This window comes from Gavialis gangeticus, unplaced genomic scaffold (assembly GCF_001723915.1).
Source record: "Gavialis gangeticus isolate Ggan-Ray unplaced genomic scaffold, GavGan_comp1, whole genome shotgun sequence".
In the NCBI taxonomy this organism is placed as follows: domain Eukaryota; kingdom Metazoa; phylum Chordata; order Crocodylia; family Gavialidae; genus Gavialis; species Gavialis gangeticus.
The window spans coordinates 60870171-60882911 of record NW_017729025.1 but is presented as its reverse complement, the minus strand read 5'-3'; the positions used below and the strand labels follow the sequence as shown (position 1 = coordinate 60882911).

The following is a 12741-nucleotide window of genomic DNA, read 5'->3' as shown; positions in this document are numbered from 1 at the left end:
TCTCAGAATGGACTACCACAACATGTAATGAAACCTACAGGCTTGCTTTCCTAAAAAAAAAAAAAAATAATAATAATAATAATAATAAAGTGGTTGTTTTTTGCTGGTCTGTCTCAATTATTCCATTTACATGTTACATTTATATCACAATTAATATGTTAATAATGGCATAATTAGGAAGGGTGCTTCATGTGCTCCTGATTTAAGGTGTCAAAAATGGGGAATGAGCCATAAAAATATATATTTTCACATATAATGTTCCACATATATAAACATATAATGTTCATATAATGTTCCACACATATAAAGTAGAATATTTTTATGGCTTGTCTGTATGGTGCCTTAAATTTAACGTATGGCTGGTGGCTGACAATTAGTTGATTGTTGGTCTGGCTGGAGGATAGATGGGGGAGGGGGGTGCAGGGAGCCGAATGGGGGCACTTTAAACCCTGTGCTGGGTAGCAGAGGCTCCCAAGCTAGGGTGGGAGGGCAGGGAAGAGGCAGGCTGCCCAGTGCAGGGAAGCAGACGTTCCCATGGAAGGGAACCTTTGACTTCCCCTGCCATGGACTTTAAACCCCAAATCAAGCAGCTCTAGCCAGCTGGGTCTAGGATTGCACCTGGGTCTGGAACCAGCCCCAGTGTGGACACCTGATCCAATTGACAAACAGCTGATTGTGAGCCATCAGAAACTGCAGCAGGATGGTTCCAGACCCTAGTGTGGTTCCCCCCAGCTGAGCTGACAATCAGCTGATTGCCAGGAACCCAGCTTTCAACTTGGAGCAGCAGGAACACAGCATTCCCCCCGCACTGGCGAGTATGGCATGACTGGGATCTGGTCCCTGATTTCAAAACTGTATGTCCTGGCATGAATGTGCAACATGGCAGAAACACAACTGTTGGGATCCCAGACCAGATCCCATTGTGTCTTTACACAAACATCTGTGAGCATCCAATATAGCTATTTACAAGCCAAGATTGTTCGGTTGAAGTTGCTGAACAGCTATATCTGACAAAGCTGTTTTCTGCAACAGCTTGCATTTTCTAGAAATTAATGCTAAGTGACTAACGATGATGGTAAAAGGATTTCTTTGTTTGTTTACATTGGATCCAATCTCATCTTTGTCCTTTTACTACTACCTTTAGCTCTTAATTAGAGCTTTAAACTGGATCAGTTTCATGGGTAATTTGCATATATTGCTGGGCCAGCTGCATTTGCAAAGTATATAACGTATCAATAATTAAAATGGGAAAGACATGGGATGCATTTAGAAAAGAGAAAAAGAACAAGCACTTCAGACACTTAACGCATATCTCTAGCCACCAACCATTAATCAAGTTCAGCTGATATTTGGAAAGAGACCTCTTCTTCTACCTCTTATTGGTGAGAACTAAATTCTACTTTCCAAACTTTGTATGTGAACATTTTTTTAAATGACACTGGATGTGTCCAGCACTTTGGAAAATAATTTATTAACAGACAAAAAGTGAGAAACTTTGAAATAATAAATATAAATCGGTTTCCTACCATTTCTTTGTTCAAAACAAAGGAATTGAATAAAACAGTAACTTTTCCTATCCCTATCACTGTGAGTTAACATGCATCTTTTCTGATCACCTGCCTGTTCTCATATGTTTCCACTGATACCCCAATTCATTTTTCTTTACTCAAAGCTGCTTTCATGCTTATGAATGAAATTGTTTCAAATAACATGACATTATTGAACAAATGTTACAAGAGAGGTTGAAAAGGGCTGGGTCCACATGAGAAAGCTATTCACTAAAAATATCTTGACATATAGAAGTGAAGAGAAGAGAAATGGAGGCCAAGTGCATGACAGTTTGAAGAGCAATATACAAGACCATTTTGTGCAGTAAATATATATACAAAGCTCTGATCCTACAAACAGTTACATACAGAAATTAATCCAAGTGAACATATTAAGACACTTTATTTGCCAAAGTTACTGTTTGCAGTATCAGGTTCTTAAAATAAAGTATTTTAGCATATAAATCTATAGATCTGTGATTTGCTTGCCTGTGATACTTAATATCTAGAATAAAGTGTCTTCATACGCTGAACAATAATTTTACTTCTAAATTTGTAAAAGAAAGTTGCAAAAGCTTACCAATGCACTACCGCTGCGGAGTCTCTCAGCTATAAATTCATCCATAAGGTCAGGAACATTTGTATTGCTACTGCCAATATCGCTACCAACAGGGTGTGGCTTTTGACTCAAGTCGTCTCTATTAACTAAAAGCAAATGAATAACTATATATAGTAAAGGATACCCAACACCACATTAAAAAAAACAAAACAACAAAATGAACTCAACAAGCTTCATTAAAAAAATAAAAATACTTGCAATACATGCATTTCCCACCTCTTAAATAGATTAATTTTAAGAATTAGTAAATCCTCCTTTTTACCTACTAAGCAGGTGTTAGTTAATTTCCAGAATAACCTTAAAATAGCAAGAAAGCTTACAGATGAGCATTACTTAAAGTTGTTAATGCTTGCTTTAAGGATACAGCATACATCCTTCCTCCACATTACAAAAAGAAAAAGCAAAATCCTAAGAATGTTTCTGTAGTTCCTACAGAAACACCTTTGCCACTGTATTCTTAATGAGGAACAAGATTGCTGAAAAAGGAACTAAAATACTGGATACTAAAATTGAAGTTAAGATATAGTTCAATGTGGCCTTGTATAGTAAGTACACTCACAAATAAAATCTTGTGCAATAAAAAAAATGGATGGTACAATATGGAATCAAAACTAAAAAAACTCTTTATATGGCCAGTGATTTATGAAATGCTCTTGTTTGTTCGTTTTCTGCAGTCTATATGATTATATTATTTTTAATTATAATACAAATATTATCAATAACTGTAGGATTTTAGCCTGTAAGTTGCAAATTGTTCCAGCTCATACACTTCATTAGAATTATCCTTCAATATTCTCTCAGTAGCTTAGTATGTAACTAATTATAATAAGAATAGAGATTTTATTAAATATAAACATATTTTAAATTATAGTGAAGTTATGAAATAATTCCCATCTAAGAACAGCTAGAAAACCTGAGTTTTATTTAAAAAATGGACAAATTTGTTAAAATGAACTCATAAGAAAATTTTCTCTCTTCTTTTTTTTTTTTGGATAGGTTATGCCCATTGTATTACTGCCCAGAATGTTACTGTGCTATGTTTACAAAGACTGCCCTCAGGTGGCATTAACATCTCAATGCAGGATGCATTTTAGAACATTCTGTTAAACATGCTCGCATAACAATGTAAGAAAGGCAAACCTACCTTACTGCTGAAAGTTAATTTATTGTTTATTTAGGGTTATTTAAGATATGAATGAAAATGATGGATATTAGAGCAACAGCCTTTTTCTTTTTGATCAGTCCACAGAGATCCCATAATTAGCACAAGTAAAGCTATCATAGGATCTTTATGCACATCTATGTTCCCAGGAAGAAAGAAAGCAATGAAAGATGTTGCCAAGAAGTAACTGTATCCATGTCAATGAATGCACATAGAAAGGCTCAAAGCACATTTTGAAAATGGTTCAAACAAACAAAAAAAGACTAAATCCACATTGGATTGTCACAATGAAACATAATAGGGAATTTCTGTTCCAATTATTTTTTTTCTTTTTTCTTAGCATTAGTTATAAAATAACTGCTTAAAAGCCAAATAAAAAATTCCAACTCCCATTTGGGGACTTTTTTGTTTTTGAGGAGGAGGAGGAAGAACACATACTAAATGAACCAACAATTAAATTAATTCAACCTAACTGGTTGATAGCCAAACTTCTGCCAAACTAAGTACCAGGACTTTCTATTCCACTATAAAATATATATGCCAACCATTCAACAGGCTGAATTTCAAGACCCTCTAGGATAAGTTAAAATATGATAAAACTGGTCCCTTAATAGGTCATTTGTTGTCTCTTCCTCTCCCCTGACTTGGTCTTCAGCAGCAAAGAGGTTCAACTCAATATCTTTAAAAGGAAAATTAGTAATTTAAAATGTATAAAAATAACGTATGCTGGGGCGAAGATTCAGCTGGCTAAAGGCGCATGCACAACCAAACAGGGAAAGCAGTGATCATCCCAAAAGCTTTTTGATTGCTTATCAGAGCTTGCTTCAGTTGCATTAAGCCAAACTGGTGCTGCCTTTCTCCTTTTACGCTCTGCACACTGTTAGTGCTCACCTGCAGCTTTCCTTCCAAAATAGCCCATTACATGACTGTACAGATCCCTCAGTGGAGCCTCTGCTGGCATTCTGTTCTGCCTCTGTGGGGAAACATTTGCCTTCGGCTTCGAAAGAGCATGTACAACATTTTTATAAACACCACCCAGGGATCCCTGCTGTTGTCCTGATTCCTGACCTGATGATCTAAGTGTACTACGGTTATGCACCTGATTAACTGAAATACCTTCTTTCTGCAATGTGGCTGTTTCAGCTTCTGTAGATTCCTTAATCTGTTTATTACTAACTGAAGCTGGATTGACTGCATCTAGAGGCCTGTATACTCCTGGTCTGACCAGCTCAGGGACTGCAGATGAGCTGTTGCTTGCGCTTATACTGCTGTTGCCACTACTACTACTGAAGCCACTGAGTTTACGAAGTCTTGCCTTCCAGGGAGCCTCTTTGTTTTCCAGAGGATTATAAAACTGCACTGACTCAGTAGATGGTCTAAAAGTAACATGAACACTATTTCTTTTCTTAGTAGTTATTTTCATGACTTTGGCCCTGTGTGTTACTGTTTCCGATATACTCCTTTTAGTTGGTGAAAGTTTGCTCATGCCTGTAATGTGAGGGATTTCAGGGTTAACTGGTGCTTTAGGAAGAACTTTCTTTGCATGCATAACATGTGTGACGGTTATGTTTTCGTTAAACTGGGCACTTTTATCTTTTTCAGCTAATGCTATTTCCAAAGCTACATCAGGTTCCGTGGTTCTTTGCCTATGAAGGTATCTCTTGCTTTCTTTGCTACTAGGACTACTTGTCCCATGCTCAAATAACTTCTCATTTTGTTTATCAGTATTTAACTGTCTAGCTTTATTGATCACTTGACTTGTAAAATTGTCTACTTGAGTAGGTGCAATATTACTTATAAAGCCACTTTGGTTTTGTTCTAAGCTTAGCACCACATTATCAGCTCTTTCGGCAACATTGGAGCTACTTGCAGTTTTAACAGTCTGATCTCTATTTTCTAATCCATCCAGTGGTAATCTATCATTCCTATTTACAGTTGTATCAACTTCACGAGAAGCCTCATATTTATCTATCTCAAGGTTATTGAAAAGTTCTTCTTTTTCCTTAAGATATTCTCTCAGAGAGGAAAGAAGATCATCTTCACCTTCAAGGTCAACACACCCGCTTTGTTCAAAAGCTGTATTTGCAAGATCTATTGGCCCTATTAAGTGACAGAGATGGTCATAAATACTATCCCCAACTTCCAGAGAAGACACTCTGCTATTTGTAACATGACTTTCAGTGGATCTATGTATTGAAGAGGTCTCAGTGGAACTCTGTAAGCTTGGAGCATGATGAGATGAACTGTCAATGACAGGAACTGCACCTTTGGCTCGTTCAACTGCAAATGGTTCCAGGATGTCAGACGTACTGCTACTTCGTGGCAATGGCTGTTCTTCATTCAATGTGCCAAAAACTTCACTTGGTGTGTCCTCACTCTGTGAAAAATGCCTGACTCGAGATGGACGTGGAAGAATTTGAGCATCATCAATGTCTGTAAGAAAAAAGTTATATGTAACATCTACCAAATTAAATATAGTTATTTTTATTCATACCTAAATCCTAATTATATGCTTTAAAAATTCAGAAAAATCCAGTGCCTTTTTTAAGTACAGCAAAAGGTATTTTATCCAATGCTAAAATGTTAAACACACACAATATCCAGTACAGAATGCAATATGAGTTAGACTATCAGAACACAGTTTTAAATGTTAACATGCATGGAAACAGACAGTGAGATCATGGAATATTTGGAAATACAGTTAAAGCTAGGGCTGTGCCAATAAGTCAAACAATTTGACCAAAATTGTTTTAAAGACCATGTTCAAAAAAAAGGAAAACAGTTGCTTATAGTACAAAGTATCTGATCAGCGCTCAACAGTAGCCTCCATAGATTTTAAACTCTTGAGAAATACATAAAAAACAGTAAGATAATTTAGCAGTTTTCTGGAAAACTACAATTGTCGATTTTTGTGTTTAACAGCTAATATGATTATCCATTAATTTATATAAATAATAGCAATTCTAAGAGAGAATTTTGTGCAGTATATATAATGTATATTGGAAGAGTTAAATCATTAAAAAGATGACTGGGAGAAGTTTTGGTTTTTGGGAAATACATCAATAAGAATAAATTACCATTCTCTTTTTACTAAAAAGGCAGGTTATTTGGTGGTATCAGAAATGTTAAGCTAACTTTAAAAGTTAACTTTGGGCAAGCTCAACAAATCTCAAGTTTTACCCAAGTAAAGTTACTAAGAGTTATGGAAGCAATGATCTTGAAATTAAAATTTTAATCCACAGAACTGCCAGTGTAAAACAGATTAAGTCAGAGAAACCACCATGATAGGTGAAAGAAGATGGACCATTTTTCCTGCCTATTCAATTATTGGTTCTTAGCCCCTTTTCTGAGACTGCTAATATGAGTGTAAGTTATTATTAACTGTAGTGAAGGCTGCTGCATTCACAATATGTATCACCTAGGAAAAGGTCAAAGATGCCATCATCTAATTTACCTAGTTTGGGTGTGACAAACTTATAGCCTGTTGGTTAGATACAACCAGCAGAACAGTTCCATCTGGCCCACTTGTAGCCTGGTGGGCTATTGTAATGTGTGTGTGGGGGGGCATAGCTTGCCACAGAATATGGGGTCCCTGTACCCCCATGGATATGACCATAGGCGATCCAGAATTTTAAACAGGGGAGTGCAGAAGCAGTGCTTGGTGCTGTACAGATGGCTGCTCTCTCCTGCTTCCAACCACTTTTCTCCTCCCACCACCAGGGCAGGCAGACCATGCAACCGGGGCCTTTTTTTTTTTTTTTTTTTTTGAGACTCCAGATCAAGTAGGAATTTTCTCCTTCTCCCAATTCCAGCATCACTCCTTTCCTGTCCAGGCTCAGCAACACCTCTTCCTCTCCCTGCCCTCTTCCCTCACCTTACCCTTTCTACTTATGGGCACCTACCCTGGAGATCTTCAAAAGGAGACTGGACGCACACCTTGCTGAGGTTATTTGACCCCAGCAGTCTTTTCTGCCCAGAGCAGAACCCGATAATCTCATGAGGTCCCTTCCAGCCCTAAACTTCTGTGAATCTTGTGAATCTTATCTGTGAAGCAGAGACCAGTCTGGCGCCACCACTGTCCCAGTTGCTCCTGCCCTGCTCTAACAGGGGCCGAGAGGAGCAGCTGTACAAAAAGTTAGGCTTGGTTGGAGACAGTGACAGTGGTTGGTGAGTTCTCTGCCTTTGCCTGCTCCCCAGGCTAGCTGAGAAACACTCAAGGGGATCACACAGAGAGGGGGAAATTCATCTGCTGTTGCTGCTGTCCCTACCTAAGCCCAGCTTCCCAGGCAGCCCAGCTTTAGTGGGGCAAGAGCAACTCAAACCCACCCACCTTGGTAAGGAAGTGTGGTACCCAGGGGGAAGGAAGAGAGGTGCTTCTCAGCATGGACAGGAAAGGAGGGGGTGCTGAGAAGGGAGAAATTCATACCGCCTTTAGAGACTTTAAAAAAAGTCCTCAGTTGGTGCTCCTGTGGGATGGTCTGAAATGGGGATGCAACGGCACCACTTCACCCCCTCTGGATCCACCCCTGGACATGGCCAGTGGCAGGTCCCCAGACCCATACCTCCTGCCTGAACTTGGACCTGTGCCACCACCTACCCATACACCCACACTGCTGCCCACCCCCAGACCTATGCCATGGCTCAGTCCCAAAGCCACCACAACTGCTGCTGGCCACACAGATCAGGCCTGGAAGTATCTCCCATGGTCTAGATTCAACCTGGGGCCTAAAATGAGTTTAAGATGCCTGACTTAGTCCAAAAAATTGAGAAACCAGAACCTCTCTCTTCAGAATCCCTAAAATGCTACAAAAAGCAATGTGTAACAATAAATTAAACAGTACCACATTGGCAATATGGGATATAAAAATTGAAGTTATCAGTCAAGGTTAGATGTCTGCTATAGTCAAGCAGTTGTAGGAATCAGAGAGATTCTAGGTAGCATTTTATGGGACTTTATTATTTTTTTTAAACAATAAAACTATCTGCCTCATTTTTAGTACCATCACTTGCTTGCTAGGGATTGCTTTTTTTTTACCAATTTTTTTTATAGTCAGAAACACTGTTAGAGAGAGATGAAAGGAATGCCATCAAGTTTAGCAGACCATAAAAAAACTGACTTACCTTAATTGATATTCCATCTAAAAACTCTTATACTCAGGACTGCAATGGTGAATTTATTTGCAACCAACATATACTCCATATCAAAATGTAACAATAAAAGATATCTGATGTGTTAGATGATTTATTCAATGTTAAATGGAGGAAATGTTAACATCTTAAAATGATTTTAAAATAATTTAAAAATGATATGACTGAATAGTTCATACTGGAATATAACTGTGGCAGTAATATTTAGTTGCAATTGAGCAGAAGGTACTTAATTGACCTCTGGTTTTAAGCTGCTTACACTCTTCTGGGAAAAATGAGTTTTTTAGCTGAAATTTCTAAAGTTTTTCAGATGCAAGTGTTTTGGAAGTACAATGCATTTCCACTTATCTATTTGAAGAAAATATTTGTGGAGAAGAAGTGAAAAGAGTACAGAGTTACTTTCATACTTAATTTTTTTATGTTTTTTGTGATAAAAATGTAAATGATCTTTTTTAACAACAAGTTTGCCCTGGGTTTAAATCTTGGGGTCTGATCAAGAAGTTATGGACAATAATCAATGGACATCTTCAAATATGATAGCAGACTGGATGGGTTTTTAATGATGGCATACAGAAGTCTGTTTGCAAAGGGAGAATATTGGATGCAGGCTACCTCTGTCTACAAAATAAGCATGAGGTGCCAAAATGCGATGTCAATCACAGTAAATCCAGCAATTCTTCATAATCTGATCACCCATTAACTTTCTTTCCTAACCTAATTAGCAGCGCATTAGATAAAAGGTTGAAAATTAAATTATCATTAAATATTTGAATTAACAACTCAAGGAGATAAACGGAGGGCTTCTAAGTATTTTAAGTCATTATTTCAGATGTCGAGGTATCAGTTATGCTCTGCTCATCTTTTGAAAGTTTTTTTTGCAGGCCTAAGAATTTGAGACTCACAAATGAAAACAGATTCTGGGATACAAGATGTGTACTGGAAAAAGATGCTAATTCACTGATCTGCAGTGTGCCCATCCCTCCCAAATATATAAAACCTGGCACAAAAGCCTTTGATGTACTACATGAACTTCAATTTATAAATAACTAAAATATAAGTGGTGTGGATTTTTAGTACATGTTAAAATTAATTTACTGGATGAAGAATTCTAAATATATGCAAGCCTAAGGAGCTCAGCACATTGGAATAAATGCAGCTGCATTTTCATCTCTATTTGTTAAATGCTGATGATGTGCTAATCATTTATATACATGTGAGAATGCAGACAATAGCAAACAAATGTGTTCTGCTTGTGCCATCAAAACTTTCCCCCTTTTTTTGGAAGAGAAAAACATTAAGGAACTCAAAAATGGAAATGCATTAAGATGCCTTGTGTTACAGTTAAGAAATGTATTAATTTGTTCATAAATGTAAAAGTTATATGTTCCTCAGCAACTGCAATTCATACATGCTGTATACTTGTGTTAATTCAGCCTGGCACACTATCTGTGAGTGTTTTTCATTATTAACTGTATTGCAGTAGTACTCTGAGGAGCTTGAATTAGATCTTTCTTTCACATATATGAAAACATGTCCTTAATCCTTAAGGACAAACAGGTCTCTAAGATTTTGGAAATATTGGTGTTGCAGGAACATAAATATAATTAGAGAAGGGAAGTAAAAAAGCTGAAATTGGCAGCCATTCCCCCTGCCTCCCCGCTTCCCCTGCCATAACGTGTCCTCTCTCACATGACCTCCCCATTTTTATTTACTAGGAGACGGGAGAAGTAGGTAACTTTTTAGCAGCTAGGGGCAGGCATAATGAACTGGCATATAGCCAAGATTTGGATTCAAATACAGAGATCAGCTCACAAGAGTACATGGGCAAGTAGAATACTGTCCATAAAAATTCAAGGGAAGATCACAGAAGTCAACTAAGGTGGGTTTAGAGGATGGAAACTGTAGCAGATTTTTTTGGCTTCGAACCCTCAGTACCCTTTTAAAAACAAATATCATTACTAATTAATCGGTAAGTTTCTACAGTTAAGGGCATAAAGTATGTAAGAAACATCAGCAGAAGCAGGGTTGGCCACTGTGATATGATTAATTCTGATTTGAGTGTTTCATTTTTCAGTCATAATATTGCTTCACCAGCATTTTAGCTGGGTTTGAAGAGAGAGATGTAAATGTACAATAGTAAATAGTCTAATATTCCTTTCTTCTCGTTTTTCTGCCTCCTTTGCCTTTTTCACTGTCAATGCTTTGAAATGTTCCCCCACCCTTCCCTATTCACTAAACCAACTTTGTTCTACCTACAAATGCTTCCAAGATTTTTTTCCCCCCTGTGCCTTACCAATTATATTTCCTTGTTCACTATTTTTTCCAAAGGTTCCTGAACCAGTTCTTTTAGTCTTCCTAACCTCCGACTGTTTAACAGGAATGAGTTTTGAAAGAATACTGTACAGATACAATACCCAACAAAGTAAGCTGTACTTAACCATATTTCTAATGCAAGTCTCAGTTTGCAAATTCTCATATTTATGTTGCAAAACAAATTTGGAAACCTTGTTGCTTTTCTGTTCGTGGAAATAGAGCATAATATTGAAGAGCCTAAAATATGTAGAAATGACGGACTCATGCACAACAATTACAATCCTGGTAAAAATGTCCTGTATGTAGAACACATATAAAAGTCTAGATATATCTGTTTAGCTTCTTCCACAATTTTGTTTGTCAGCTGATTGACCTTCAGGCAAAACATCATACCTGCATCAAGAAAGCATTTTTTTTCCCTTAACATACTACACACTTTTCTCCTGAAAACTAGGATTTCTAGGCAAGAGCATAAAAACAAACCAGGAAAACTACTCTGCAGTTTATGTCCATATATCTGCTCTTATCCTATGTTACGTGAAAGTTAACTTACAGCAGCTTACTCCTGAGTGTTAACTTTATGTACGGTAAGGTCATACTTCCACATTTTAAACATCATAATCTATTTCAAGATAATTATGGGTGGGTATATTATGTTACTTTTATATCAGTGGAAAGATCTCTTCAAAGCAGGGGTGGGCAATTATTTGGACAGGAGTGCCACTTAGGTAGGGAGTTTTGATGAGATGTTGCAGGCTGGGTCAGCACCCACCCCCTCCCCACTGGGCCAGCACCTTCCCTGCCCCCAACAGCTCACCAAAACTTCCAAAGTGGCTCTGCTGTGCACTGGGCCGGGTGGCTGGGATGGAGCTGTGGGCGGGTGGGGATCAGCATCCAGAAGTGGGACAGGTGGGCAGGGCAGAGGCTGAGATCACAGGGCAGTGACAGCACAGGACTAGGTTCTGGGGCACAGCCACAATCCGCTCCCCATGTGCCACTGCAATGAGTGCAATTCTGCTAGCAGGGATGTGTGGGGAGCAGATCATGGAGCTGCCTGGGGCCCCGGCCCTGTGCTGCCACTGCCCGGTGATCCCGGGATCTCCATGGAGACTGGCTAAGACCCACACAGGCAGGACGCACGGCAATATGGATGGGGTGAGGCTGCAGAAGGGCGGGCAGGTGGGGGTAAGCAGTGCCTGGAAGCAGGGCAGGTGGGTGGGGCTGGGATTTTGGGGTGGTGACAGCATGGGGCCAGAGGCCTGGGGCAGATCTGCAATCTGCTCCCAAACGCCCCTGCCTGTGGAACCAGCACACATCACAGGGCTGTGCAGGAAATGGATCGCAGCTCTGCCACAGGTCCTGGCCCTGTGCTGTCACTGCCCCAAGATCCCAGCCCTAGCCTTGGCTGTGCCCACCCATCCCATTCCTGGATGTCTCTCCCCACCTGCAGGCTCTTCCATCCACGTGGCCTCATGCCCTGCCTGCATGGATCCCACCACCAGTGGTGGGTGTGGGGCAGATGGGGTGCCCAGCCAGCGAGTGGCAGCCAGAAGGAGTCTCTAGTGCTGCCACGAAATAGGAATGTAAATATTGTTTAAAAAATATTTGTTTAACCTCTTCTAATTATACTGGTTAATGATTAACTGTTAACACAGCAGCTCAGACAGCTGCTACTGGGAGCTGCTCTGGGCTCCCCCGGCCCTTTGACTGCAGGGAGAGGGGGAGGAGGCAAGCCCAGCCAGACAACACAACCCAAGTCCTGCCCTGGGAGGGAGGGAACACCTGTGAATGAGCAGCCAATTGCTTAATTGATCACTGTTTTTCTCTTAGGCTATGGATACTGATCCCCCTTTCCCCCTCATTCCTCCCTCCCTCCCTGCTTTTTGATTCCTGATGAGGCACTGCGCAGCTTGCCTTCCCCCCCCCCGCCCCCCCGCTTCCCTAGGCCAGAT

General features: G+C 39.5%; 1 protein-coding gene across 3 annotated transcripts in view; it reads right to left on the bottom strand.

The window, feature by feature from the left end:
• Window positions 1–12741, bottom strand: part of RALGAPA1 (Ral GTPase activating protein catalytic alpha subunit 1) — a 286398-nt gene that overhangs the window by 163387 nt on the left and 110270 nt on the right. For 2 of the 3 annotated variants that reach the window (XM_019518883.1, XM_019518884.1), the window contains 2 exons: window positions 5594–5761; window positions 2128–2252 (listed from right to left, as the gene is read on the bottom strand). In XM_019518883.1, coding sequence (XP_019374428.1) covers window positions 2128–2252; window positions 5594–5761 — 293 coding nt within the window. Of the gene's footprint in view, window positions 1–2127; window positions 2253–4219; window positions 5762–12741 lie in introns of all 3 variants that reach the window. The other variant, XM_019518882.1, reaches the window with a different exon arrangement.